The sequence below is a fragment of the Anoplophora glabripennis genome, unplaced genomic scaffold (genome assembly GCF_000390285.2).
Source record: "Anoplophora glabripennis isolate ALB-LARVAE unplaced genomic scaffold, Agla_2.0 scaffold12, whole genome shotgun sequence".
NCBI lineage: Eukaryota > Metazoa > Arthropoda > Insecta > Coleoptera > Cerambycidae > Anoplophora > Anoplophora glabripennis.
Window position 1 is genome coordinate 2,756,708 of NW_019416512.1, and position 27,294 is coordinate 2,784,001.

Here is a 27,294-nt window from a genome sequence, read left to right on the forward strand (position 1 = left end):
GCTTGATCAAAAATAACTGGCGACACAACTAAATCTAGAATTCAAAATATACAATAATTTACCACAATTAGTAAGTCATAGCACGACGGAAACAGTGTTTAAGGGTTAAACGAATTTTTAAGATTTTATTCTCTAACAGAGTATTTTAGCTTTAGTTAATTGTTAGATTTAAGTTTGTGTGACTATTACTATACAATAATGTCTTAATTTCATAAAAGGAAAATGGTGAAGTAAATAATTAAGCTAGTTTATTTTCATGGTTATCAGATCACGAATATTTAAAACACCATTTAACACATTTTTTTATTCTCTATTTTAATTTGTCACGAAAAATAATCTTGTAACCTTAATTTTGCATGCAGATACAAAAAGAAAAATATACGACAATCGATGTAACAGGAGCAGTTCCGCAAGGTCGACGAGGTCCCACAGAAGTTACTTTGACAGTCACAATCCCTTCTCACAGCGCTTTTTCGGTATAAGCATTGTTTTGAATTTGGTGTGCAGGAAAACTAAACTCACTAACTGTTAGCTTGAAATTGCCCTAACACTAATCCGCTACAATTTTTGACTTTGCTATTGACATATTTATCTTAAAAAGTTTTATTTTAATAATTTTTTATTCAAATTTTAACATTATTATACGACTTTTTCCTTTTTTCAATAGCGAACATTATCTTGTTAATTCAGTAAGTTTTATTATTTTTGGTTTTTCGTATTCTTAAAACTGTTTTACATTTAAAAAAAATTTGGTGTAAGATGTTTAAATATATAAGTTTGCATGTTATAATGTTCAATGTATGTCGTGTATAGTAATTAAGTACAACGAATGTGTTTTTAGACAACACCATATTTTTTCTTTTTTTTTCAATTTAAAAATTGTTGGCTATATTTCTTATATTGTTAATTGGAATTTTCATCATCCTATAAGTCGTCTAATGCACCGTTTCGGAGATTTACCATTGCCTTGAATGTTTAACGAAGAACGAAAAGAGAGATGTATAAAAAAATCATAGTCTTTAAGAAAGAGGCTAAATACGCTAATCTCTACGACATTGCTAATTAAAATGCAAAATTACTAGCATGGTATTCCAAGTACTAGAAGAAGGAAATACTCCTACTCGTTTTTTTAAATATATATAATAAAAGTTGTGCCAAACAAATTAGAAAACTCCCAAAACTACGTTACTGAATTATTTTTTTGGTAGCTTTATCAAAAAGCATATTTTAATAGACATATTACACAGCTTCCTCTGATTTTTTTTATCACACTGTGAATTCACAAAGTAATTACATTAATGAATTATATTAATAATAACTTCATTTATTTTTGTTGGAGGAATTAAAAATAAAAATCCCTGAGGAAATAAAAGTGACACGAACTACAAAAAATGGTGTATATTCACACACCTCAGGAGTAAAGTGGCTTTTACACTTTAGTCCCTTGGTTAAGTAGTATATTTTTTTCACTTTCTGGATTATTGGGTTCACTCTTGCTTTCAGTCTAGGAAACAGCATTTTTTATTAGTAATGCTTATAGTCATACAAAATTTTTTATTCCTATATTTGAAAAGGTCAAATAAAATGCTAGAACACAAAAATTAAATTTTGTTCTCATGTTACAGTAACAAAGTACTACTGTTGTATGTAATTTGAATAAAACATTTTCACTAAGTAAACAGAAGAAATTATCAAAGAAAGGAGGCGTGTTGTCATAAAAAATACGGAAGAATGAAGATTTTGAGCAATTCTAATGAATAACTAAGACATATTTAACTCAAATTTACATTTTAATTAATGGGCTGGGTAAGTAATGTCCGTTTTTTTTTCAAATTTAAAAATTCATATGAAAATTAAACACATTGTCAAATTGACACAACATCATTCGAAAGAGGACTAATTGCTCTATCAGATTGTGTTTGTGGTTATTTCATTAGACTTAATTTTTGTGAATTTTCATTAATTTGATTTGGAATGTCAAGCTCATTTTCGGCACTTAATTCATTTTGTTTTTAATCGAGACGAGGAAAACGCTAAAGTTGCTCAATAAAGCTGCTCGTGAAATTTGTGCCGTATATGATGCGATGATTGAACGAACGGCCTGTCGTTGGTTTTTGCTAGACGATCCAAGACGATCAACAAAAGAATTAGCTCGAGATGGTACCTATGTTATCAGAAAACAGTAAACCACCCACATTCGATGGGAAAAGTTCAAAGGCTCGGCGCTTGAGCCATGTTTTGGACGAAAAATCAATAATAAGTCAAACAATAAGTGTCTTAAGGAAGGTTTTCTTCATCGTATGGTGATGAAAAATGGTGTCTGAAGGAACTTGGAACAGCGAAAGGAATGGTTAAGCCTCAAAAAACAAGCAACTCCACTAACAGGACCAGAACTTCATCATCGAAAGATAATATTATGCGTTTGGTGGGATTGGAAAGGGATTCTTCATTACAAACTCTTACCAAACAATGAAACACAATCAAACCGTTAACGCAGAACTCTATGTCCAACATCTACGACGATTCCACGCGGCTATTAAATAAAAAAGATCTGATCGGCGATACGACATTCTTTTGCGCGTCCACATATCGCCAATTTGACCAAAATGGCCATTCGGGAGTTGAATTGAAAGGTTCTGCCCAACCCGCCTTACTCTCCTGATGTCGCGCCTTCTGATTTTCACCTCGTCCGCTCTTTGTCAACTCCTTACGCGATTTTTCTTTTAACAACGGGAATAAGTTGAATTAGTTTTTCGAGTCAAAACTGGAGGATTTCTACGGAAGAGGCTATTACTATTGATAATGACTAGAGTTAAAAAGAAAATATCTTAAATTTGAAAAAAAACGGACATTACTCATTCCACAAATCAATGGTATCAAAGTCCATAAGTCAGCATAGCAAAAAATAAATAACCTCAATTATTTTTTAACTAGACGTTTAAACATACGCCCATTAGCCCCACGATAAGGTATGGTAACATTTATAACCAATAACCCTGTATTTTTTTGTCCCGTTGCGTGAAACATATTTAAGAAGATAAAGATACGACATTTTGTCAGTCCCGTTACCTAACCACCACTAAGCTATTTTGTTGTTGAACAGTTGTGCAGATAAGTTATATTACATGTTTAGATAAGTTATATTACATGTTTAGAATAGGTTCTAGAGATAGCCCTCCTTTTCTTGATTCTTGGTAAAAAATAAATTAATTGATAGGTTTTTCAGTACTTACAAAACATGCGAAAACATTTTTTTTAATCATTCCTGTAAGTTATCTCTACTTAGATATTTATCTAAAGAAGGTGGCTCTGACAACTATGCTTCGCTTCAAGAACGTTGATATTACACCAAATGTAGGATGCGGAGAAGTGAGGTGTCGCCTATGGAATTAGGCCGTAAGGAATATGCCTCTTCTGCAGGCAGACACTGATAGCATTTCTCCTCAGTTTGTGTTTGACAAACCCTACCCAGTACTCATCATTGAGGATCAAAAGGGAAAAAAGGTACAGGATGTGGGATCTATTCTAGATCCCGATATCCGATATCAGTGGGCTATGGATGTAAGTGGTATAACCAAGCTGCTAAATAAATTTCCCGTAGGCAAATAAGGGGCAATGGCAATAAAGAAGCTGACAAGCTAGGCTAGGAGGTCATCGGGTTGTACTATATTCGGATACGGTCCCTTCAGTTTACTCTCACTGTCAGCACTTTGAAATTATTAAAGAAAACACCCGCAAAGAGTATAGAACACGGTGGGATGAAATAAACAGTTGTCAATTTGCTAAGGAGTTCATAGCAATGATACAGCCAAAAAATACTTGGCTATGTCCAGAGTAAGTCTTCGCCTAGTGACAGGTATTCAGACCGGACACTGTTGGCTAAGGAAACACCTCTACAATATATGAAGAAACACCTCTCTGTAGAGGTTGTGAGCAGGAAAACGAGACAGTTTTCCATGTACTCTGTGAGTACACTGGTGTCTCGTCAACGAGAGAATCTGTACTAGGAGAACGGTGGCCTTCTATGGCCTACATCAGGGAGATCCCCCCTGAGCAACGTCATCACCTTTTTCTCCTTGATAGGTTGGTAGACGACTCAGGAGAGCTCGCTCGCTGGGAGGGTGCACAAGGGGTCCAATGGGGCCTAAGTGCTGTAGCTCAGTATACTGAGCTACCTTCCAAATTATTCCAGAATCCAGTTATCTCTAGCCTACGTTATATAAAAAACACACATGCGGGGAGCCTCGAAGCAAAGTGAATTTGCTGCTCTAGACTATAGTCAAGTTTAGTCTTTTAAATAATTTCCCCACTTAGCCACCCAGTCGCGGAAAACGGCAGCCTTTGCTCAGATAAATTGCAGTCTTTGTTACCAGTATATTCCAACATCTTTAGCTGAAGTGCACGTACGTACTAATGAATTAAAAAAAAGTTGCGTAAACTTTCATCGTATGCTTCAGTGCAGATGATTTTATATCAAATACTCGTATTTGAATGAAATTTTCCTAAATTGGTAATTTTCTTTAATTTTATTAATAGAAAGTGGACACTACTAAATGTCCTTTATTATGTATATTACAAAATCACCAGTTAAAGTACATACTCGTATATTGTTTATCATTTCTTTATGCGTGTAATGTCACTACAGTAACCTGAACCAGTACCTGGGTTTTACATAATGTATAATTTAGTCACAAATCTTACATCTAGAAAGGGATTATGTATTTTTTTTAATTATAACATTAATTTTGATATTTTAAGCCACTGGATATGAAAAAAGCTTGTATATCTCAGAAATAAAGTGCCTTTTGATCCCTGGAGAACTTCACACTCGGAATTAAAAGATTCAGTTCTCCAATACAAAGGAGATACTTAATTTAACTTTTAATCCGCAGAGTGCAAATATATGTATCTACTAATAAATGAAGAATATAACTTCCCTATCTATTTACATTTATCTTCTTATTAACACTTAATTATTGGACATTGTAACTATTTGCTTGATGAAGTAATAGGATTTGTTTATTATTAATTAGATTTCCTCAACTGAGCATTGAGTTTACTTAAGGAAAATATTGAAACAGATAAGCTGGGAAAAATGTCTATTGCTTAGTGTCTGCATCATCATTATCTTCTGTGAGCGTATTTTTTATATTCTATAAAAACATAGCAGATAAATGCATTAGTGCACTTTGTACTAAAAAACAGACAGATAATTAAATCGATGTGACACAATCTGTTATTTATATTGTAGGAACAGAATAACGTCATTAACGGTAATTAGTTGCTGGCAAAAGTTAAGTGCCAAATTTACAAATAAATAGCGTTTAATTTGCTTTAGTTTAACTTGTAATATTAACTACCTTTCTCGATATTGTCAAATATTAGATATAAATATAATGGCATCTAATAAGCTTGGTGGCTATGTGGTTAAGTTATTTATTTTTTTAAATACTGATATTTTAGAATTTTATTTATATTTTGGGAATAGAGTTATTACTTTTCGAAAAATAGGCACGTTTACATTTAAACGAGGCAGCATGATATTACTTTAGAAAATATTTTTAATTTTATTATAAAGGTAATTCAAATTAATTTTAAAAATGAATTCATTTAGTCTAAATTCTAAACTAAAGTAAAAGTCCAAATGCTAATATTAAAAAATGTACAGTTCGTACGATATTTGTAGAGATAAAATTCCAAGAAGACCCTGCGTCACTTTCTTACAATTAACCGCATTGGACACCCAAGGCGTTCACCGTGACAACTTGCAGTGCATACTGTGTTTTGCAGTTACAAAGGCGTGTTTCCTCGTAAGTGTATCGTCCTGTGCATTATAAATCAATGGAGGTGAAAAATAAAAGAAAGGAATTTAATTCCCAGTCGAATAGTAATCATGTTCTAGTCCTATTATAGTTAACTAGTCCTATTTGAAATCATTGTCGTTTAAATGACTAGCTCAGTATTTTCATTTATTTTATTGCTCTCAAAAAACTATAACAGAAGGAAAATACGTCCATATTCATAACCATAAATAATTGAAGACAGTCAAGGATACTCTACTGTAAAAATACTCCTTTTGACATACTTTCGAGAAATTTAGAACTATCATGTCCAAAAAAAATGAGGTCATTTACGGAAACTTTTCGCATTCTCTCCAATTTACTACTTTTATATTGTCCTGACAGCATTCGAGTGTACACAGAAACATAAAAGTTTTAGTGTCATAATGATTTACTATATGAATTTCATTGCCAAAATTAAATGCCACATTATAGGTACTATAAACTGTCCACATAAATTAAAATTCATTGCTTGTGTCAGTGTCATCGCATTCCGGTGCAATTTTATTATTCCTTATTTTGAAATGGCAAATCGTCGGCGTCGGTGCTAACCTAAGTAACTAATACATAAAAAATGTTGTATCGTTCCATGTTTTGTTGTCCAAAAGGTAAAAAGTGGAAGAAGTGAAGTAAATTTACCGAAACCTATTTTGCCATATACAGGGTGTTAAAAAAAGAGTGTAAAATATTTAAGGAGGTAAATAGTATGAACCAAAATAAACAGAAAAGTCTCAATAAACATGGGTCCGCAAAGTAACGGTTGCGGAGATATGGAATGTTTTATGTTTTTTGCCCCTTTTTTTATTTTGCAAAATCGTTGTGTATTTTCTTATAATAGTTGGTTGATGTTTAGTGAAATAAACAGTACGTATTTGACAGTTGTTCTCAGTGCACAAGTTTTCTTTCGCTATGGCTGGTTACTCTAACGCAGAATTAACAGACATGCATTTCATGTATGGTCGTGCTAATGGGAACGCCACCGAAGCGCGACGTCTTTATGTTGACGCTTATCCAAATCGCCAGATTCCTTCACAACGCATGTTTGGAAGAATTCACCAAAGATTGCGTGATACCGGTTCCTTGAGCAAACAGTGCCATTTATCCGGAAGACCAAGGTCGGTATCCACTCCTAGAGCAGAAGAAGAAATTCTAGCACTGGTAGAGCAGAATCCAGGTACGAGTGTGCGGAGAATATCAGCCGAGGTAGGAATTAGTGGTCCTCTTGTTTGGAGAATCCTTCACGAGCAACTGCTTTATCCATACCATGTGCAACGAGTACAGGCCTTAAATCCAATAAATGATCATCAAGCACGTTTGGTTTTTTGCCGCTGGTTTCTACGTCATGATGCTGAAGACCCTCGTTTTCTTGCAAACATTCTTTTTACTGATGAGGCCGGGTTCACAAGAAATGGAGTGTTTAATTTTCACAATACGCATATTTGGGCCGACGAAAATCCTCATGCTCTAATAGAATCTGGACATCAGGCACGTTTTTCATTAAACATTTGGATGGGTATTGTAGGTGACAGGTTTCTAGGTCCTGTTGTTTTACCAAACCGATTAACAGGCGCTGCTTACCTCAACTTTCTGCAGAACACACTGTATGAGTTTTTGGAAGACATTCCTTTGAATCAGAGGCAACAAATGTGGTTCCAGCATGATGGTGCTCCAGCTCATTTTTCCATGGCCGTTAGAGAGCATTTACACCAAACTTTTCCACATAGATGGGTAGGAAGGGCCGGACCTGTTTTATGGCCTCCAAGATCGCCTGATCTGAACCCTCTAGATTTCTTTGTTTGGGGATATTTGAAGACATTAGTGTATGGTACTCCTGTAAATAGCCTGGAAGAGCTGCAGCTACGGATTAATCAAAAGTGTCAAGAAATCCAAACCAAGGAGGGTGTTTTCGAAAGAGTTCGAATATCGTTGAGACGAAGATGTCGTGCCTGCTTGGAAATGGACGGAGGGCACTTTGAACATCTTCTGTAACTTTGTTTTTTGTTTGTTAAAAGCTTCCTTTGTCGGTTTATTCCTAATAAAATAAAATGTTTGAAAAACGAATAGTGGTCCATATCTCCGCAACCGTTACTTTGCGGACCCATGTTTATTAAGACTTTTCTGCTTATTTTGGTTCATACTATTACCTCCTGAAATATTTTACACTCTTTTTTAACACCCTGTATGTAGAGACCATTTGGTAGCTGCATTTAACATCTTGGACATATGGATGCATCTTTGTCAGCTTTAAAATGAGTATTAAGCGTCGTTAAGAAATACATACACCCAGTGAGATACCGTCTTCGAAGAATCCATCATAGTGACGAATAACCAGGAACATTTTGTTACTATTATATACAGAGTGTAACTAATAACGTCGCAACAAACTTTCACGACTTACTCTTCTCATCAAAACAAACAGTAAAAAAATATGCAACATTTTTTCTTGATTCCTAGGAGCTTTGAAATTTTTCAATTCGTAATTGCAAAGGATAGTTTTTATTTGCGTGTGTACCATGAGTAGAGCTACCAAACCTCCGGATTTTAGTCAGTCTTTGAGTTTCAAGGGTTTATGTTCATGATTCGGGTTAACATTGGGGTATCTAGATATTGGTTATGAAAATTAATCTGATTCAAAGTGAATCTGATTTTAGTAATAGTTAAAATCATGTAGGTAATATTTGATTATAATAATTGCTATTGATCTGTATCATTGGGAAACTTCGCCAGGTAATAGAGCAAATTATTTTATGCAAAAAGTTTCATATGAACGTGGGTCGTAAAACGCTTCGTTTTCAAAATACAAGGTATTGAAATTAGAAAAAATATAACTTTCTGAAACATGTTAGATAAACACTAAGTTAGTTTACAAATACCAGTGGTGGAGATGTGGCGGATCAGTACAAATAAGACTCTCAGAATTTCGATGCTACTGAGTAGTCTACAAACAGGAATAGTACTTTTCAATTTCCAATTTATAAGTACCAATTCTAAGAAAAAAGATCTGTTCCATTTTGTGTTAAATATATAAAAGCACGCCACAGAAATGAGACAGCCCCCAAATCCAAAGACAAAGGCTGTGCGGAAGGGGGCTACACTTGAAAAAACGCCAACAAACACCCATTACCCAACGACATTGCCAGTGCCGACGCCAGGGATCGAACCTGGACCAGAATAGGAAGTCAGGCCGAGAAATGCTCGCGCCCATCATATCGGAGTTCTTATTTATTCTTTTTAATTTAAGTTGAGCTTACCACACAGTTAAGTAAATCGAAAATACATAGCTCTAAAACAATTCTTTCTACAAAAGTAGTTTGTTGGAATATTTTGTTGTTGAAGATACTATTTTAAATACAACGTAATGTGTTAAACAAATCATAAGCATAGTTTTTGATTTTTTAGAGGCACAATTCTCAAAAACAGGGTGTCCCTAGAAGGTCTTTACAATGCTCCACCAGATACACTGCGGTTCGAAATAAGCCGATTTAGTCAACCATAGTTCAAAGTTACTCCGTTTGGGCGGTATACCGATCTGAAATTGCAATTTCGAAGCCGTTATTTTTTTATAAATTTAAATCGCCTTATGCGATTCTGTTAAAATTTGGTAAGTTGACACCGCTCTATAGGATAATAAACCCCATATCAAAATTATGAGTAATATCAATCCATTGGCGTAAAACTTGGGTATTTTTAGTAATTATGGAAAGTGTGTTATAATTCCACGCCAATAGAATTTTAAGTATAAAATTTAGATTAAGTAAATTATTTACTACAAAAAAAGCTATTCTTAATAAGACTTGGTTACTCTCATGGTTTATTCGAAATTTGTAATTTTAACCATTGGTAGCAATTTTGACACAAATATTTAATTAACGAAAGCAAATAAATAAAAATGTCATAGTAGCTGTTCAAAATGGCCACCATTTACACACATAGAAAGATTTACACGACGAAGAAAATTGAAATGTACTCTGCATAATTTCTTCATCGCCTCTAAGAATATTTGTTGCATCGTGAAGACGTTGCCATAGTTGCTCCTCGTTTTCTACCGATGTTATCTAAAGCATGGACTTAAGATGACCCCATAAAAAATAATCCAATGGATTTAAATCGGGAGAACGTGGTGGCCAATTTACAGGAGCGTCATTACCTCTACCCATCCATTTGTTTGGGTACTGTTGATTTAAGTGGTTACGAACAGGTAATGAAAAATGTGATGGAGTTCCATCATACATAAACTACATATCTCTCCGAAGTTGTAGAGGCTCATCTTCTAACAAGGCTGATAACGTATTTTGTAGATGTTCCAAATAAATTTCTCCCGTTAATCTCTTAACTGTGGTAAAATGACAGGACCAACAATAAAATTTCCAATTGTTCCTGCTCACAAATTAATTTTAAATTCGCGTTGAAAATATCTAATTTTCACTGTGTGCGGATTTTCGTCTGCATAAGCGTATTCATTTTTCATTTTTTGTAGTAAATAATCTACTTAATCTAAATTTATTTAAACTTTTTCCATTGGCGTAGAATTATGGAAGGTGTAATTACTAAAAAACCCAAGTTCTACGCCAATGGAATAATTTTGATATTGTCCTATACATAGAGCGGTGTCAATTTTTTAGCAAAATCTCATAAAAGGCGTTTTAAATTTATAAAAAAATAAAACGATTTCAAAACCGCTACTTCAGGGCAGTATACCGTCCAAACGGAGCAACTTTGAACTAAGGTAGGTATCTGGTGGAGCGGTGTAAAAAAACCCTTTTAGGCACAGTCTCTATATCAAAATTTTTACGTCAATGATTTTTTAGATTTACGTCATTTTTTAAGTTGTATTTCAAACGAAAAAGTCCCGTAAGCTGATTTTGTAGACCAAATTATTTTAGAGTTATTTTCAGTTTAGGTAACTCGGTATTAAGCTAATTAAAAATTAGAAACCAGAACTCGAATAGAATAGATTTTTTTTGTAGAATTAAAATTCTGAGCCTCTTATTAGTGCTGACCCTCCGTAATTTCGCCACTGGTTGACGTATTTATAAGTCGATGTAGCAAATTTTTACTTTTAATTAAATAAATCACTTAACAAAATTTCATCAGTCTGCGTCAAATATCCTCAGAAATATTTCAGAAAATATAATATCTAAATTCTTATTTTTGTTGCTATAACGTGTTCTCTTTTCTTCAAACGTTTCACGTTCATTCTTTGAGTGATCATATATAGCCCCTAGGAAAAGTTTTAAGAAAAAAAAAAAGACTTTTTTTTTGTTCTAACGAAATAAATAAATGAGTGGTCAAAGTTTTTCTCAAGGACCTCTATTATGTATTTGGCGACACGTCTCTTTCCAAATCAATCCTAGATGTTAAAGGTTATAGAAAGTTGAATAATTTGGTTACAAAGCTGTTGAAATTACACAAGGAAAGTGTTTGTGGTTACCTAAAAACATTTTTGGATAGAACATTTCATCATAATTGATACTGATGGATAGCAGAATGTATTATAAATACATGAGTCAGATTTAACCGTTGAACACGAATGTATAATACTTTTGAAAATAAATACGATTTTTTTACAAACGTTTTTCCAAATATGTTTTCTTCGATATACTTATATATGATTTTCCTACTCTTAAAACTATTTTCAAAAAAGATATCGAAATGAAAAATTTGTTTGATATGTTTCATCTTGTACTTTATTTTATAATAAAAAAATTGAATTTATCATAAAACTGTAAAAGACATAAAAAAATATCTAGGGACACTTTTCATTTAAAACTAATAGCTTCATATGAAAATGGCTTTACTTGGTACGGGATTACACTACGTCTTTAATTAAAGCCATTTTTATTTTAAACAATCGCATTAAATTGATATTGATATTTAAAGAAGTCAACACTGGATTTGACCGAACTAAATATATTTTATTTTCCCTTATTTCTTACCTTCACTTGTACAACATTTGCATAGACAATACTGTTGGCAGAAAATGATAATTAAATTACGAACTTTATTGTCTCCTTGTTTCATGTGCCCACGTGCTGCATGTGTCATCATATTCATAGCATCATGGATGATTAACCTTTCTCTACATTTTTTACAAATATTTTATTTACTCATTTGCTCCAAAAAATTCCCCAATTACAGTACTGTAAAATCCCACGCACTACATTGAGTCGGACAGATACCTAAATAATTTAGAACATTAAGTTTATGTTTGAATCGCCAAAATAGTAGATATCTGATATTTGGGTGCCGCGAAAGTTTTGGCGGGAACATGTCTCTGATTTATTATGTTGTTCAGGAATTGATTAACTAATTTTACCGTTTCGGGAACGTCACAGTATATTTATAAACATTTATTTTAATGCTTAAATATAATTTAAGATACTGGTGAACTTAATGTGACTCTGGCAAATGGCTAGAATTCCATTCTGCACTGATTCTGTATCAAGTTATATCATAATCGCGTGCTCTGGCTCGATGCCCAACAGCATTTCATTAACCCCGTGTCATATAATTACACCAATGGAGTTTAGAAGTACGTCCAAATTTAGCAAATATTTGCCATATTTAACCAGGCGTCATTTTGTATAGTAATATTTTCAACAGCTCGATTTATTTTTAAGTTGAAGGTTTCGTTTTAATTGAAATTTAGCCAAGTAACTTATTTTTATATTTCCGTCTATTTTTTCAACTTTAAACTCAATGGAATTGTACATCAAGTAACATTAGACGCGCATTATAAAAAATTATTCCGGCTGGTAAATTCTTAATTTCCTCATCCTACTTTTAGGTGTCGGGTATTTTGGTGAAATATTTGGCTGTAGTTCGACCCATCAAGCGCCAGGTTGTTAGTCATAATGTACGCCTGGTGTTCTATTAATCTAATTAGCCTTATTTTTATCAAATTATTCCATCTACAAATTAAAAGCTCACACGCAAGGTACCTCCCAGAAATTTAACAATAATTATATTCACTTCCATCTTTAATATATCCACTTTAACACGTCACTTTCTTATCGTTTAATCACATTATGGATTCCCGGCTTTAAATGATTTTTATTGTTTAAATTATCTTGGAAATTATTTTCATAACTTAATCCTTTTAACTAATCCAGCTGTCAATTTTGCTGTATAGATGCGTTTGTGATGAGATGTCATATTAAATAATACGAAACATAAAGTTTAACAATATATGAGATATATAGACAAAGGATTAAAATGCTTAATTTAATGTCGAGAGTGGCATTTGCCCGAAGTATTAAAAGGCACTTTCTACTTCTTCTTCTTCTACTTCTAGTGGTTGGTCCTAATAAGTCCCATAGCACTGCAGCCTGATTAGGCCTATTGTGCGTCCCACTACTAGTCCGATTCAGCAAGTAGATTTGTCCTTTTTACAAAGTCCAAAAGCTTCCTTGCTGACACTTCTCTCAGTTCCTTGGGTTCCAAGTAGGGTCTCCCAAGGAGCGAAATTCTGCTACGTGCGAATCCCGGGCACTCGCCCAGGATATGCAGAGAAGTTTCATCCGCCGATTCACATCCTCGGCAGACCGGACTGTCTACAAGCTTTAGCTTATGTAGATATTTCCTAAAGTTACAGTGTCCCGTTATGAGTCCTGTCACTCCCTGAGCCGGATTCTGTTCAAGCTCAGTAAATCATTCGCTCTTTCCTTCGAAGGATACTCCATGAGCTCCTTAGAATGTCTATGTCCTGGCCTTGAAGTCCAGTATTTCCTATGTTCTGTCAGTCCATTTGCCCAGAGCCCGTCTGACCACACTGGGAGATGTGCCACAGAAGGGCTCCGGGCCAATGAACTCTGTCTCGGATCCCTTCCTAGCAAGTTCATCCGCTTTCTCATTTCCACAAATGCCTTTGTGCCCTGGCACCCAACACAGTCTGACTGTATTGTTGGTGGCCAGTTCAGTCAGCATTTGTAAACAGTCCCACACCAGTTTTGAACTTACCTTGTGTGCGGCTAAAGCTTTAATTGCAGCTTGACTATCAGAGAATATATATATGAGTTTACGTCTATAACCTCTACGTACATTCTCTGCCAGACACGCCATTATCGCGAAGATTTCTGCTTGGAATACAGTAGGGAACTCCCCCAGACTGTAGCTTGCACTCCATCTGGGTCTGAGTCCATATATTCCTGCACCCGTCCCTCTGGTCATTTTGGAGCCATCTGTAAACCATACTAGGCTCCACCTTTCCAGGGTACTTTAGTTCTAAGTATAGTGTAATTGTATACATTACTGGCCCTTGTCTCTTTCAAAGTACTGGGCCTTTAAAGTTTGTGACGAATTTGCTTTGATGTCATCAATAGTCTGAAGACGGCGTTCTTTCAGCATTAATTTTAATTTCGGAAATAAGAAATACGCGCAGGGTGAGGGAGGACAGTAATCTGATTTTTGGCACAAAACTGACGAATTGACAAAGCTGAGTGTGCAGGCGCATTTTCATAGTGCAATAACCATGAGTTGTGTCGCTACAACTCTGGTCTCTTTTTGCTGATTTTTTCACGTGACCGTTGTAAAATGCCTTAATAGTACACATGGTTCACTGTTTCACCTTAAGGCAAGAATTGAAAATCCGCAATTCCATTAAAATCGGAAAAAAAAACAGTGACCATGACTTTGACATTAGATCGAGACTGACGTGCTTTCTTGGGGCGTGGAGATCCTTTGCCAATCCATTGTAATGATTGAACTTTTGTTTCAATGTCGTATCTGTAAACTTAGCTTTCGTTTCCCTTTATGATCTTTTGAATGAATGTTTCATCGTCATTCGATTGTTCAAGGAGTTGCCGAAATCGTCCACATGATTTTCTTTCTGTTCGATCATCAAACGAGGTACAAATTTTGCGGCAACTCGATGCATGTTCAATATTTCAGTCATCAATTGAAATCGAAGGCCTTCCTGGTCGAGGACCATCTTCGTGAAAACCATTCGTAACATTCCGTACGATACAGAGCATCATCTCCGTAAGCTTGTTTCAAAAGATGAAACGTTTCCGGAAAAGTTTTCTCCAATTTCACGCAAAATTTTACGTTGCACTCAAATAACAATTTCATGAAAAGTAAATGAGATATCAACAATCCAAGAACATATTGTTGCAGAAGAGGTTATGCGCAACGCAATGCTGCCAACCGCATATCATTGAATACCTACATTAGCGCGTAATTCAAAAAGTTCAGTTATTACCTGAATAGACCTCGTATATGCAATTTTTGCACATACATATTTCAGTACACCAGTACACCTAAGTATCGTCTTGATGTTAGACTCTATTAACAGATATTGGCTACATTTATAATTTATGCCTGATGTTGTATAGATGTATCATTACCTTTAATAAGTCATCCGCTTTTTGAGATATGTACTTGTGTTTTGGATGGAATTTTGGCTGGGATAAGTCATGATGCAATTATTTGTTGCAATGAATAGTTATTTCATTATTTCGTTTGATAGAATAAATTTACTATGCAAGTTAAACATATTTATTAAGTTTTTTTTATTATCTAGCAAAAATGGCCTAAAGGAAGTGTTTATATATTGTAGTATAGCTTTTCAAATAAACCTGGGAAGGAAAGTTAATTGACCCAAATATCAAATTAAACATCTTTTAATTGCATTTTAAATATTCATACAGCGTGTTAAAGAGAAAATAGCCCGGAAAAATCAATTTCATTATAATTACCGTTTTTTTTTTCAAATTAAACTTCTTGATTGATTCTTGATATCAGAAAAATTGAAAGAGATTGAAACTTGGGGGGAATTGTAAGTGTCAGACTCTGTATATTGTTGTATAGTCGCAAAAAGTATCTCTCTTGCGAATATTATATCAGGTGGTATCGGAAACTTGTTTTGTATTTGTAGATAGCAACCTATTTTTTTAATTATAGAATACATATTCGGGTTAACTCAATTTTATATGTATTTATTGAAGCGATAACCGATACAATCCCAAATTAATTGAATTTATCTATCAGCAACCTTTTTATTTAATTATACATTTCATATATTCAAGTTAGCACAATTTTATATTTATTGAGGCGATAAACGATACAATTCCAAATTAATTGAATTTATATTGGAAAAGAAATCCAAAAATGTAAGATGTTTATGTTTATATTGTTTATAAACGATTTTTTGACTCTATCAAAAATATTTAATATTTTCCAGGAAAACGAACCACTTAAAATTTCACATATCAAAAGATAACTAAAAATCACCCAAACATAAACTTCTCATTTTGCCAAAAACAAGATTTTATATTTGATGGTCGATGATTTCGTTATCATCAGGTGGAGAATTACAGGGGAATATTTTTTAGATTAGAATTTTACCGTTTTTTGCAATATTCGGGAAAAATAGATATGATTTGACTAAAACTATGTTATTATTGAATGTATTTTTATTTTAGTAACAGCTGGCGAAATTAAACACAAAAGAGAAAACTAGCTGCCAACTAAGGTTAAAAGTAGTAAATAATCGGAAATGTATTTTATTTCGTTAAGTTTTCTTAAGGTCAATTGTTACGGTGAGAGTAGTTAATACAACACTAGAAATTCAAAAATAGCTACGAGAAAGCACGATTCCAATGTGTTTTTTTTTCGCATAGGTACTTGTTTGAACCAACAACGATTATCCATTATTGTTTTTTAAGATATTTTTCAGATAATATTTTAAAAATATATTTACTAGAAATCTGGCCACTTAAGTTAAGTAATGCCATTTAAAACTCTAGTATCTCAGATTTCACCAATTTATAATGCAAAACAGTTTTCTTATATAGACTTAAAATTTTAATTTTCTCTTTTTGTTTAAAAGTGTAGGAGGCATTGAAATGCCTAGATGAAAAGTTAATAATACCTGGAATAAAAAATCGGTCAATTACTGATGCTGCTGGTTATAATTATAAATAAGCAGACTATTATTTACTATTATAGTCAGTAATTGACAATATTTTCATATTCATACATTTATGTACCCTGTCTCCTAGATTTTTAAATAGAAAGTTAATAGATACAATTAAAATTTTAAACCTGTATAAAAAAATATTCTGCATTATAAAATGATGCCAGATTTTAATAAAAAATCTCTGACATGATTTTTCGAAAAATCACCTTCAAATGAAATCCGACTGGGTCATGGATTACCAGCTGGGTCACAAATATAAACTTACAAGGCCCATGTAGAAGGCTACTATACAGCGCTATCCAAAAAGTTTACACTATATGGGAAACAACTTTATGGATAAATTTAATAAATTTCTTCGATTGCCTGTTGTCTCTACATGTCGTCAAATCAAAATAGCGCCCATCGTACCTAATCGTAAAATTAAAATTTTAAACCTGTATAAAAAAATAATCTGCATTATAAAATGATGCCAGATTTTAATAAAAAATCTGTCATGATTTTTCGAAAAATCACTTTCAAATGAAATCCGACTGGGTCATGGATTACCAACGGGGTCACAAATATAAACTTACAAGCCCATCTAGAAGGCGCTACTATACAGCGCTATGCGAAAAGTTTACACTATATGGGAAAGAACTTTATGGATTAATTTAATAAATTCCTTCGATTGCCTGTTGTCTCTACATGTCGTCAAATCAAAATAGCGCCCATCGTACCTCATCGTAAAACGTGTGTTATATACGAGGGGCAGACGAAAACTACAAATCGGCCGAAGGTTAAAATACCTTTTTAAATTTCTGAATTTTTATTTTTTTATTTATTTCTATTTATAATTCCTGAAAACAAGTTGAATCAGGAACTAATAAGGCCGTTATAAAAAATGGTGTAGAAAATAAGAACAAATTTGGTGCAAACTTTATTTTATATTCAAGAATAATATAAAAACTAAGTAAAATGATAAACCTCATATACACCATTTCTTAAAGTAACAGTTACAGTTCATTCGTTCAGAAAATATTAACCGTGGTTGCTATAAGGTGGAAGCAATTGTTATTTTACAAAGCAACCTTACTTTTAGGTGAACCATTGTAGACGATACTTTTTTTGAATAACATTTCATTTTGATAAATTTATCATTAACACTGAAATTATAAATTAAAGTTTGCACCAAATTTGTTCTTATTTTCTACACCATTTTTTATAATGGCTTTATTAGTTCCTGATTCAACTTGTTTTCAGGAATTATAATGTTTTTCTTGTAGAAGCGTACTAAAAAACATGACCTTAGTGATGGATGTGTTTGCTCGAATTATGGTAGGTAGGTACGAGGGAAAGTTGCAAGATTGTCAGGAATCGCTTTTTCAACATAATGAACTGAAACTTTATATTTGGGCTAATCTTTTAGAGCGAAATAACTCTTCTTTGACACATTTTCCCCTAGTGAAAATAAGTGTACTTTACTCTTGGGTCAATTTGCAATTTTCGTCTACCCCTCGTATATAACAAACGTTTTATGAAGTTCGATGAGGGCTATTTTGATTTGACGGCATGCAGATACAACTGCTAATCGAATTTATTAAATTTATACATAAAGTTTTTTTCCCATATGGTGCAAACTTTTTGGATAGCACTGTACATGTACTCGTATGTTATTCTTTGTGAACTTTCACTTTTGATTAGATTTTGCATATTTAGAACTTGACTTTATTTTCATTTGTTATAAGACAATTAATTAAACACCTCAAACTCATAGATACATACTTCACTCCGTATTGAAAACTATAATTTTAATGTGTTGCATACATCGAAAATATAAATTTTTACTCTTGAATAGTCGGTTTTAAACAATGTAACATATGTCATACAAATATGGTAGCAGTATGGTATGGCTTATAATTAAAACAAAGATGTCATATAATTTCAATAATATGAAATCAATATTTATCAATTATGCTAATGTATTTATGCTTTCAAGTTGTCTGATTTAGCAAATCAGGATTTTAAAAAAATTTCCTGTTTAAAAATAACATTAATTTGCAGCAAATATCTATTTTTATATCTTCTATGTCTTTGCAGATAAGAAAAAACGCATGTATGATCAGTATGGTAAAGAAGGTCTATTAAATGGAAATAGCAGACGAAGAAGAGATGAAGATGATTTTGATCTTGGTGGTTTTGGATTCTTTACCTTTAGGGATCCAGAAGACGTATTCAGAGAATTCTTTGGTGCTTCTGTATTTGATCTCTTGAGTGGTGAGTCACATGTTAAAAATACTTGATACATTTTTGTCTTAATAGTTAAATTTTGCCTTTTTTCTTAATATGAAACATTCGTAGGTTATAATTTTACTATTACTAACATTATATACAGGGTGTCCTAATATTTCATGTACATAGAAGTACCACGAATTCATAGCGTCAAAATGGAAGAAATAATTAAACATACTCTATCTTTGTTTAACCACTAAAAGGGCGGCAAGGTTGCCAAAAAATAACTTTTTTTCAAAATAATTCTCAAAAGCTTCATTCAATTTAAATGAAATTTGTTATACAAGTATTTTTATATAGATGTCACTTTTTGTCAGTGATCAAATTAATTGCATTTACATAAATGGGAATATTCTCACAACTAATCAAATATTTTTTTTGGGTGACTAACTCCAATTTTTGTTTTATCATAAAAATAATGGGTTCATTTAAATTTTTTCTTATGCATTTTTTTTATTTCTAGATATGCAGGGCAGAAACCAGTGCTAATAATTTTCGCGTAAATATGTAATTATTAATCATCATTGTCATCACCAACACATTTCCTATACCTACAAATTTGATGCAATTATCATAAAAAAATTGATTTATTTGATAATGAAACAATGTTTTATAAAGTTCAGAAACTTTTAATCAAACATTCTTGCGAAAGTTATTGCAAATCATAAACAGTACTTTCTCATCAAATTTATTTAGTCTAATGCTCCTAAAATATGATTCATCTTAGAGATTAAAATTTGATGCAATTTAGAGAATGAGAAAAATCTGAAATGGGTAATTTTTTACTGAATTATGCGTTTTTGGAAATATTGTTAATTTACAGTGATATTATTGTGAAAACATTCAGATATAAGTTTCAAAACTACATTATTTTCTTGTTGTCACATGAATCAAGCTTTTGATTACAGTTAAATTGAATTTGGATAGGAAATGCCTTGATGATGAATAAAAAATAAAACTTGAAACAACTCTTATCTTTGTAATAAAAAAGTGTATAAGATCATCTACAAAAAAGATACGAGAAAGAGGGAATATGTTTCCCATTTCTATAAACGCAATGCACTTTGGTTACTATATGATCTACAATATTTTTAAATCTGCCGTAACCTCAGAAAGTTGTTCCTTTAGGTCAGGGGTTTAAGTTTTGTATCGTTGATGGTGGTAAAATTTTATTACCGTCCACCAGTTTTGCAGTACCTTAATATAGCACAACTACAAAGTTCTCTTATTATTTATATTTTGCGTATGTTTATAATACACAGAAAATTTAATTTAATGCTGTATTTTTAATCTCCATCGATACAATACCTGCTAGAGCGGAAACTGCTTAATTTGAAGAAAAAGAAAATTAAAAAAGTTTACAATAAGCCTTTCACATAGCCATAAGTTTCATACACTTTGAAACTATTTATTTTTTAAAGATAATAAAAAAATCTTTTGTTTGAAATACAATTTTAAATATAAATAAACAAATTATTTTTTTTGGTTGCAAGCTGCACTGGTAATTAAAAATTTATATGGCAATCTTTCAGACTTTTCATGGTTACATTGTATTTAAAATGGTATTTCGAACAAAATATTGTTATATATTTTTTTGTGAAATGATTAGTTTTGAAGTGATTTAATAATCTATAGTTAAATATACACAGAACATTGCGATTAGGACAACCTATATAATATATACTGAAAAAATCCTAATAGTAACGGAGCTTCTTTAGATTTAAAAATCTATTTATGCTTTTACAACTAATTTTTGGTTCTGTTTAAGATTTGCATCCCAGGGATCGTAGAAGGAACAGACATTCTCATCCACAGAATGCCCTAAGCACCACTTCATTATTTAGTCCATTTGGTCTTTCAATCGGTGGCAGCTTAATGGATGATTTTTTCAGTACAGGTCATGGAGGTTTCACGTCATTTAGCACCATAAACAATTCGTTTAATACCGCTTCACCTAGCAACGCTAATATAAAAAGAACATCTACTTCAACAAGGTTCGTCAATGGAAGGAAGATTACTACAAAGAAGTGAGTTAAATTTTCATATTCTTCAAAAGTAAAGTTAAATTTTTTTAAGGCTTCAGAAAACCTATCATTTATCAGATATTTATATTGATTTAACTAAAATGTTATTTATACAGGGTGTTTATTAAATATTTGTACAAACTTTAAAGGGTGAATCTTTGACTAATTTTAAAGTATAAAGTTTTTATGAACATGGGTCGGCAGCGGCTTGGTTCTTGAGATACAGAGTATTTTGATTATATTTTTGTTCAATAACATGGCAATTTGGCGAAATTCGGGAAACTGGGAGTATTGGTGATGAGAAACTCAAACATTTACTTAGATTTTTGTTTAATGTTAGAAGGCGCCACATACAGTGACAAACTGAGATCATTTACAAAAATAAAACTAAACTGCTTCTACAAATAAGTTAATTATAGGTAAATATAAAATATTTTTTTGAACTTTTTATCTTAAAATTACTCAAAGATTCACTCTTTAAAGTTTGTACAAGTACTTAATAAGCACCCTGTATACTGACAACTTTTACAGTATACCGTTTTAGTTGTTTATTATAAAATTTTGAAATCGTGTGGAATAAATGAATCGATTAAATACATATTGAAATACAAGCTGATTTGTTCTGTTTGCAATGATAATTATATTATCCACAATTTGAACTGGAATTTAGATAAAATCTTTATCAAAGCTACCATATGGTACATATTTGTTTATATTTTCCTAGTTTATCGATTTTTTTAATTTCTTGTTCTCATTAGATAAACTGCTTTGCTAAAAACTATGTATGTCATGATAAAACTGAGCCTTAATTGTTATTGTCAACATTAACTTACAATTATTAATAAATTAAAATAACTAAATTGTTTGTTTTCTGTTAATAAAAAAATGAACTATACAAATACTGTATGAAATCATGAATATATATTCATAATCAATCTGAAGACTGCAGAGTTTTTTTAATTTGTTTTGTAATTTTAAAAGGATCTTCTAAAAAGTGAAAATTTATATAGAGCCTTCATAAATGACTACAAGCCATGTGACCGCCAGGGTTAGGCAAAAATCCCTAAATCCTAGCGTCTCCAATATTAACAATTCATTTACAATCTGCGTCTACACTTTCTGATTGGTTGAATAAAACCTTATAAAAAATTACACCAATCACAAGTCAGTGAAACGGAACGTTGTGTTTTAATGTAAACTTGATCTTATCGTCTTAATAATAATATTTAATTTTACTGAAATTTTATTGCCAACATAAAACGTATTTACTGGTGACATGGCTTGTAATCATTTATAAACGCTCAAGGCTCTGTACTTAGACACCCCGCAAGTTACAACTGAAGCAACTTTGAACCAAAGTATATTTGGGTCAGTTATTATATTTTGTGCTCAAAATTATCTAGTAGCATTTGTGGTCTTTCATCTAAATACACCGTATATGGAACCGTAACTAATTTATAATAGAGATAATAAATGATTAAATTTTTATGGCTTAGCCTTGCTTTTTTTCACTAGTTTTGAGGTTTACTGGAATCTCACAATAAGTAAATAAATATCATCATTAAAAACACGTTCCACATGGTAACATTTCAGAAACTTAAAATACATTAACATAAGTATGATGCAGAAGGTGTTTTTAGTGATGTGCAACTGGACAAATTTCACTTGAGCCCAGAAATGTGCAAACGAAAAAGAATCTATAAAAATTAAACTACAGGCAGCTTCCTAATGATATTTGTAATAGAAATGTCTTATATGAAAAAGTTCTATTTTTACTTTTTTTTTTTTTGTAAATTAATGTTCAATTATGGATCAAAATATTTTCTCTGGAACGGTCCTGTTCGTATGCTGTACGATGAGTTACGTGTTGTAGACCAGCCGCGTAAACAAATCCTCTTTGAAAGATAGAAAGATACTTCTCAATTTTTGGGTCAGCAGCTTCAAGTATACGATTTCGCAATTCTTCCACAGCTGGTGCTTTAAGATGTGATGTACAATACAAAATGAAGTTCTTACTTGCTGTGCGAGTCGTCGAGTACTAATTGTGGGGTCTTCGCCAAGATTTTCCAACACGCATCTTCAACACTTCAACATTAAGTTTCACTTGCTGACCACGTCCTTATCGAGGAATAACACTTCCTGTATCTCGCAGCCGCTGAACGCACTGTAGGATTGTATTTGCACATGGGGGTGACGTTGTGGCCATCGTTCCCGGTACAACCTAGTCGCCGCGAGCGCATTTTCTCCGGCTGCACCATACACTAACACCATATCGACATGTTCGGAAATAGTAAATGCATTGTTTTCTCGGTTTATTGTAAAACTAGTTTGTGCAAAAACTAAAAAATTAAGCAAAGTAAGAAATAAAAATCTTGCTTTTAATGTAATCGGCAGGCTATTCTTATTTTTTACTTCTTTATAAAAATTACACTATCACTATTGTGGAATAACAAAATAAATCTTTTGTCTGGAATCTTTCACTTTTTAACACTGATGGATCGATAGACGATGCTTAATATTTAATAATTAAGTGAATAATTAATTCAATACAAATACAAAATCAGTTGACTGCACAAATTTTTTGACAATGTAACCTAACCTTCTTTTAGTATTACTAGTATTAGATTATACTGATTTTTATATGGTTGCGCCTCGGGTTGCTAAAAAACATTTCCAAAGTTTTTAATAAATAACACAGGGTCGGCCTTCATTTTTGTTTAATAAATAAACTTTAATTTACAAAAAAAAACGCGAGGATAGAACTTTTTCGTATAAGACTTTTCTATTACAAATATCATCAGGAAGCTGTAGTTTAATTTTTATAGATTATACATGCCACACCCTGTATAGAAATGCAGGCAGCAGGTAACCCATATGAGCTCTGTCCTGCACTACTCCGTCCTATATAAAAAAGAACTATTTAAGGAATGCTACTATTGATAAAGCAATAAAATTGATGATATTGTGATGTTTTTAGGGTATATGAAAATGGGAAGGAAACAGTGATGACGTATGAAAATGATGTTCTAAAATCCAAGACTGTGAACGGGATTCCTCAAAGCCTAACCTATAGTTAATTACCTCAATTTCTAATATTTCTCACTACCATTAGCCTAATTAATTGTAGCACATACCCTATTCAAAAAATTTAATAATAAATGTGATTTGATGTACTGTTTTACTATTTGAAATGGTCAGTAACCAGATAATCTTTTTCAGTATATAAGTACTCCAAAATGAATGTGAATTTATATATTTTAGCACCAGGATCGATGAATAGCAATTAGATGTGATTTGTACAGTTGAAATTTTGTTAATTTTTTATTTTTTCATAATTATGCTATTTGGTTGTTTTGGTTCAGTTATCATTTAAGAGAACAGTTTTTGTGTCAATAGACAGGTTGGAAATTCAATAAAGAGAAAATAACATACTTAATTGATTTCATTTACATAGATCAATGTATTAAATCTCTTTGCAAAAATAACAATTATTATTTAAAAAGATAATTATAAGAAATCACGTAATTTTGCACAAAAACTCATTTTATTTTATTTATACAGTGAGCGGCAAAAGTATGGAATATATTTATTTAAAAATCAGATGTTTGTTATTTGAAAAATAGCTCGGACCTGTCGAATTATATTTTTAGTTGCGCATTTTCTGAAGCAATTTTCATTTATACATGGTGGCCCAAAAAAAGTTATGAAATCAAGGCCAACTTTTTTAAATGGAAACCCCACTTTTTTGTATTTTTATTGAATTCTCCATGGAATTCTGATCATTTTTTATGTAACATAACTCTACCTATCTTTAACCGTTTTCGAGATAATGGCGTCTGAATATAGAATATGGAAAATTTTCAAAAATTACCCTGAGATTTACACTGCTGATTTTAAAATAAAACCACGTTTATTTTTCCATCTTAGATTTATGTGGTTCACAGAAAGTTGCTTCAAATCAGAAAATCCATAAGAAATAAGTGGTTCGGCAATTTATTTTGATCATTAGGATGCAATGACTTGAATGTAAAAAATATAAGTGACGTATTTAGGTATAATTTAATTAAAAACGTATAATTTTATTGTATAAAATATGATTTTGTTAAATGTCACTATTTAAATTACAGCCAGGTTATTTTGCAAATTTTAAGAACCAAACCACTTATTTCTTATGGATTTTTCTGATTTGAAGCAACTTTCTGTGAACCACACAAATCTAAGATGGAAAAGTAAACGTGGTTTTCTTTTAAAACCAGCAGGGTAATTTTTGAAAATTTTCCTTATTCTATATTCAAACGCCATTATCTCGAAAACGGTTAAAGATAGGTATAGGTTATAATACATAAAAAATGATCAGAATTCCATGGAGAATTGAATAAAAATAGAAAATTTCGATTTAAAAAAGTTGGCCTGGATTTCATAACTTTTTTTTGGGCCACCCTGTATAAATGAAAATTGCTTCAGAAAATGCGCAACTAAAAATATAATTCAACGGGTCCGAGCAATTTTTCAAATAACGAACACCTGATTTTTAAATAAATACTTTAAATTCCATACTTTTGCCGCTCACTGTATGTTGCTCAATAAATTGATCAAGTTGAATTGGTACAGATTCATCTGTTATATTTTGACTAGAAGGTTTTCTCTGTATTCTTAAAGAATATTTCTTGATTTTTTAACAAAAATAATAGTATTTACATTAAAAACATGGTCCAGACGTATAATTGTTTTAAGGGAAACACCTTTGTGTATTTTTACACGTTCCTTTAGAATATACATATATTCTTCGCTTCTTCAGGATAATGGTGATAAGATTTAATGGGTCTATCCATCAAATCTTAAGGTTTCTGAAGTCATTATAAGCTGTTTCATATTAACTTGTAGATTTTTCAGGAATAAGTGCCACATTTGTATCATTATTTTTCTTAAACAATAAACAAGAAAACCATAAGTCAAAATATAATAAATGGCTCTGTGTAGTACAAAAATTGTGATAAGTTTCTCAGTTTCAATTAATGGGCCAAGCCAAATGATTAAATTAAATTAGTCTTCTTTGGGAATGTTATCTAACTTTATTCAATTTTAGATACAATCTAGAATTTTGAGACTTGAATTTAAGGGGTAACACCACTAGCGGTTGGAAAAATAGGGTGATTCTTGGGAATTTTCAAGGAAAAACGATACAAGGTATAGTGTCAGGGCCTTATTGTACATGTTTTCAGGTAGTTTTGTCAATTTTTTTCAAAGCAAATTTGGTTTTAAAATGGCAGCTGTAGGTGATGGCAAGCAACGACACCTTTTTAACGGGTGGTCTTGGAACAAAAAAAACAAAACATTGTTTAATATTGCACATTAAAAGCTTGGAAACATCTTATGGAAATTAAAAAATATTAATAATTGCTGCTTTAGTGAACATTCAAAAAAGTATAGAAAAAAGATGAAAAATTCTGCGTGGGATTGCTAATAACAATGGCGTTCCCTGAGTTATGTTATTGTGAAGCTCTGTACAAAATTTCAAGTTAATTCATTGAAAATTTTTTGAATTACGTTTCCGACCACTTATAAAAAAATTGTTTTCGAAAAATGTTCTTAAATTTTTTTTGTCATTCAACACAAGAAATTTGTTATATGTACACCTTTAATAAGCAATGCCTGCACCATATAATTGGCCTTCTATATTGACATTTTCTTCATCCTCTTTTCGGTTTAATCTGAGGCTCAATCTGACCTCTATAATAGCAAACGTGTGTGTTCTTACGAGTTACAATAAGCACTCCTGTAGCGTGCTGCAAGTGGTTGCGCTCCACTTCGACAAAACTCGTTCCCAATTTTTCCTCCACCTAAAACTATTTTCCTTTATTCTTCGCATAATAAAGTATTGTTCAAACCATTTATCTAAAAATCTTTCGTCAAAATTGTAAAGTGGCTTTACTTCTTAATATAAATATAGAGCTATATACACTAGCACTGGTTTAATATGCTTTTACTCTAGTATTATCGCTAGTAAATCATAAATTGATTAACTAGTCATATTTTGATAACAAAGCCTAGATCCCATACCGTTTTTTAGAGAATGATTTTTAGACCCCCTTCTGTGATGAAAAAATTTCAAACGAAATAAAAAAATAGGGGTGGCTAATTGTAAGTTCTCAGAAAAGGTGGCACACATATTTGCAAAATATTACAGCATAAGGTTTGAAAAATAGAATGTTAGTATCAAATCAAAATTTAAACAGATTTTTGC

General features: G+C 32.1%; 1 protein-coding gene across 2 annotated transcripts in view; it reads left to right on the forward strand.

The window, feature by feature from the left end:
- LOC108903369 (dnaJ homolog subfamily B member 6-A) overlaps nucleotides 1-24,481 on the forward strand; it is an 83,743-nt gene extending 59,262 nt beyond the window's left edge. The window contains exons 4-7 of one of the 2 annotated variants that reach the window (XM_018705523.2): nucleotides 363-476; nucleotides 18,835-19,011; nucleotides 20,795-21,053; nucleotides 24,028-24,481. In XM_018705523.2, coding sequence (XP_018561039.1) covers nucleotides 363-476; nucleotides 18,835-19,011; nucleotides 20,795-21,053; nucleotides 24,028-24,127 — 650 coding nt within the window. In that variant the 3' untranslated portion in view covers nucleotides 24,128-24,481. The remainder of the gene's footprint in view (nucleotides 1-362; nucleotides 477-18,834; nucleotides 19,012-20,794; nucleotides 21,054-24,027) is intronic. The other variant, XM_018705532.2, reaches the window with a different exon arrangement.
- Nucleotides 24,482-27,294: the final 2,813 nt, after the last annotated feature.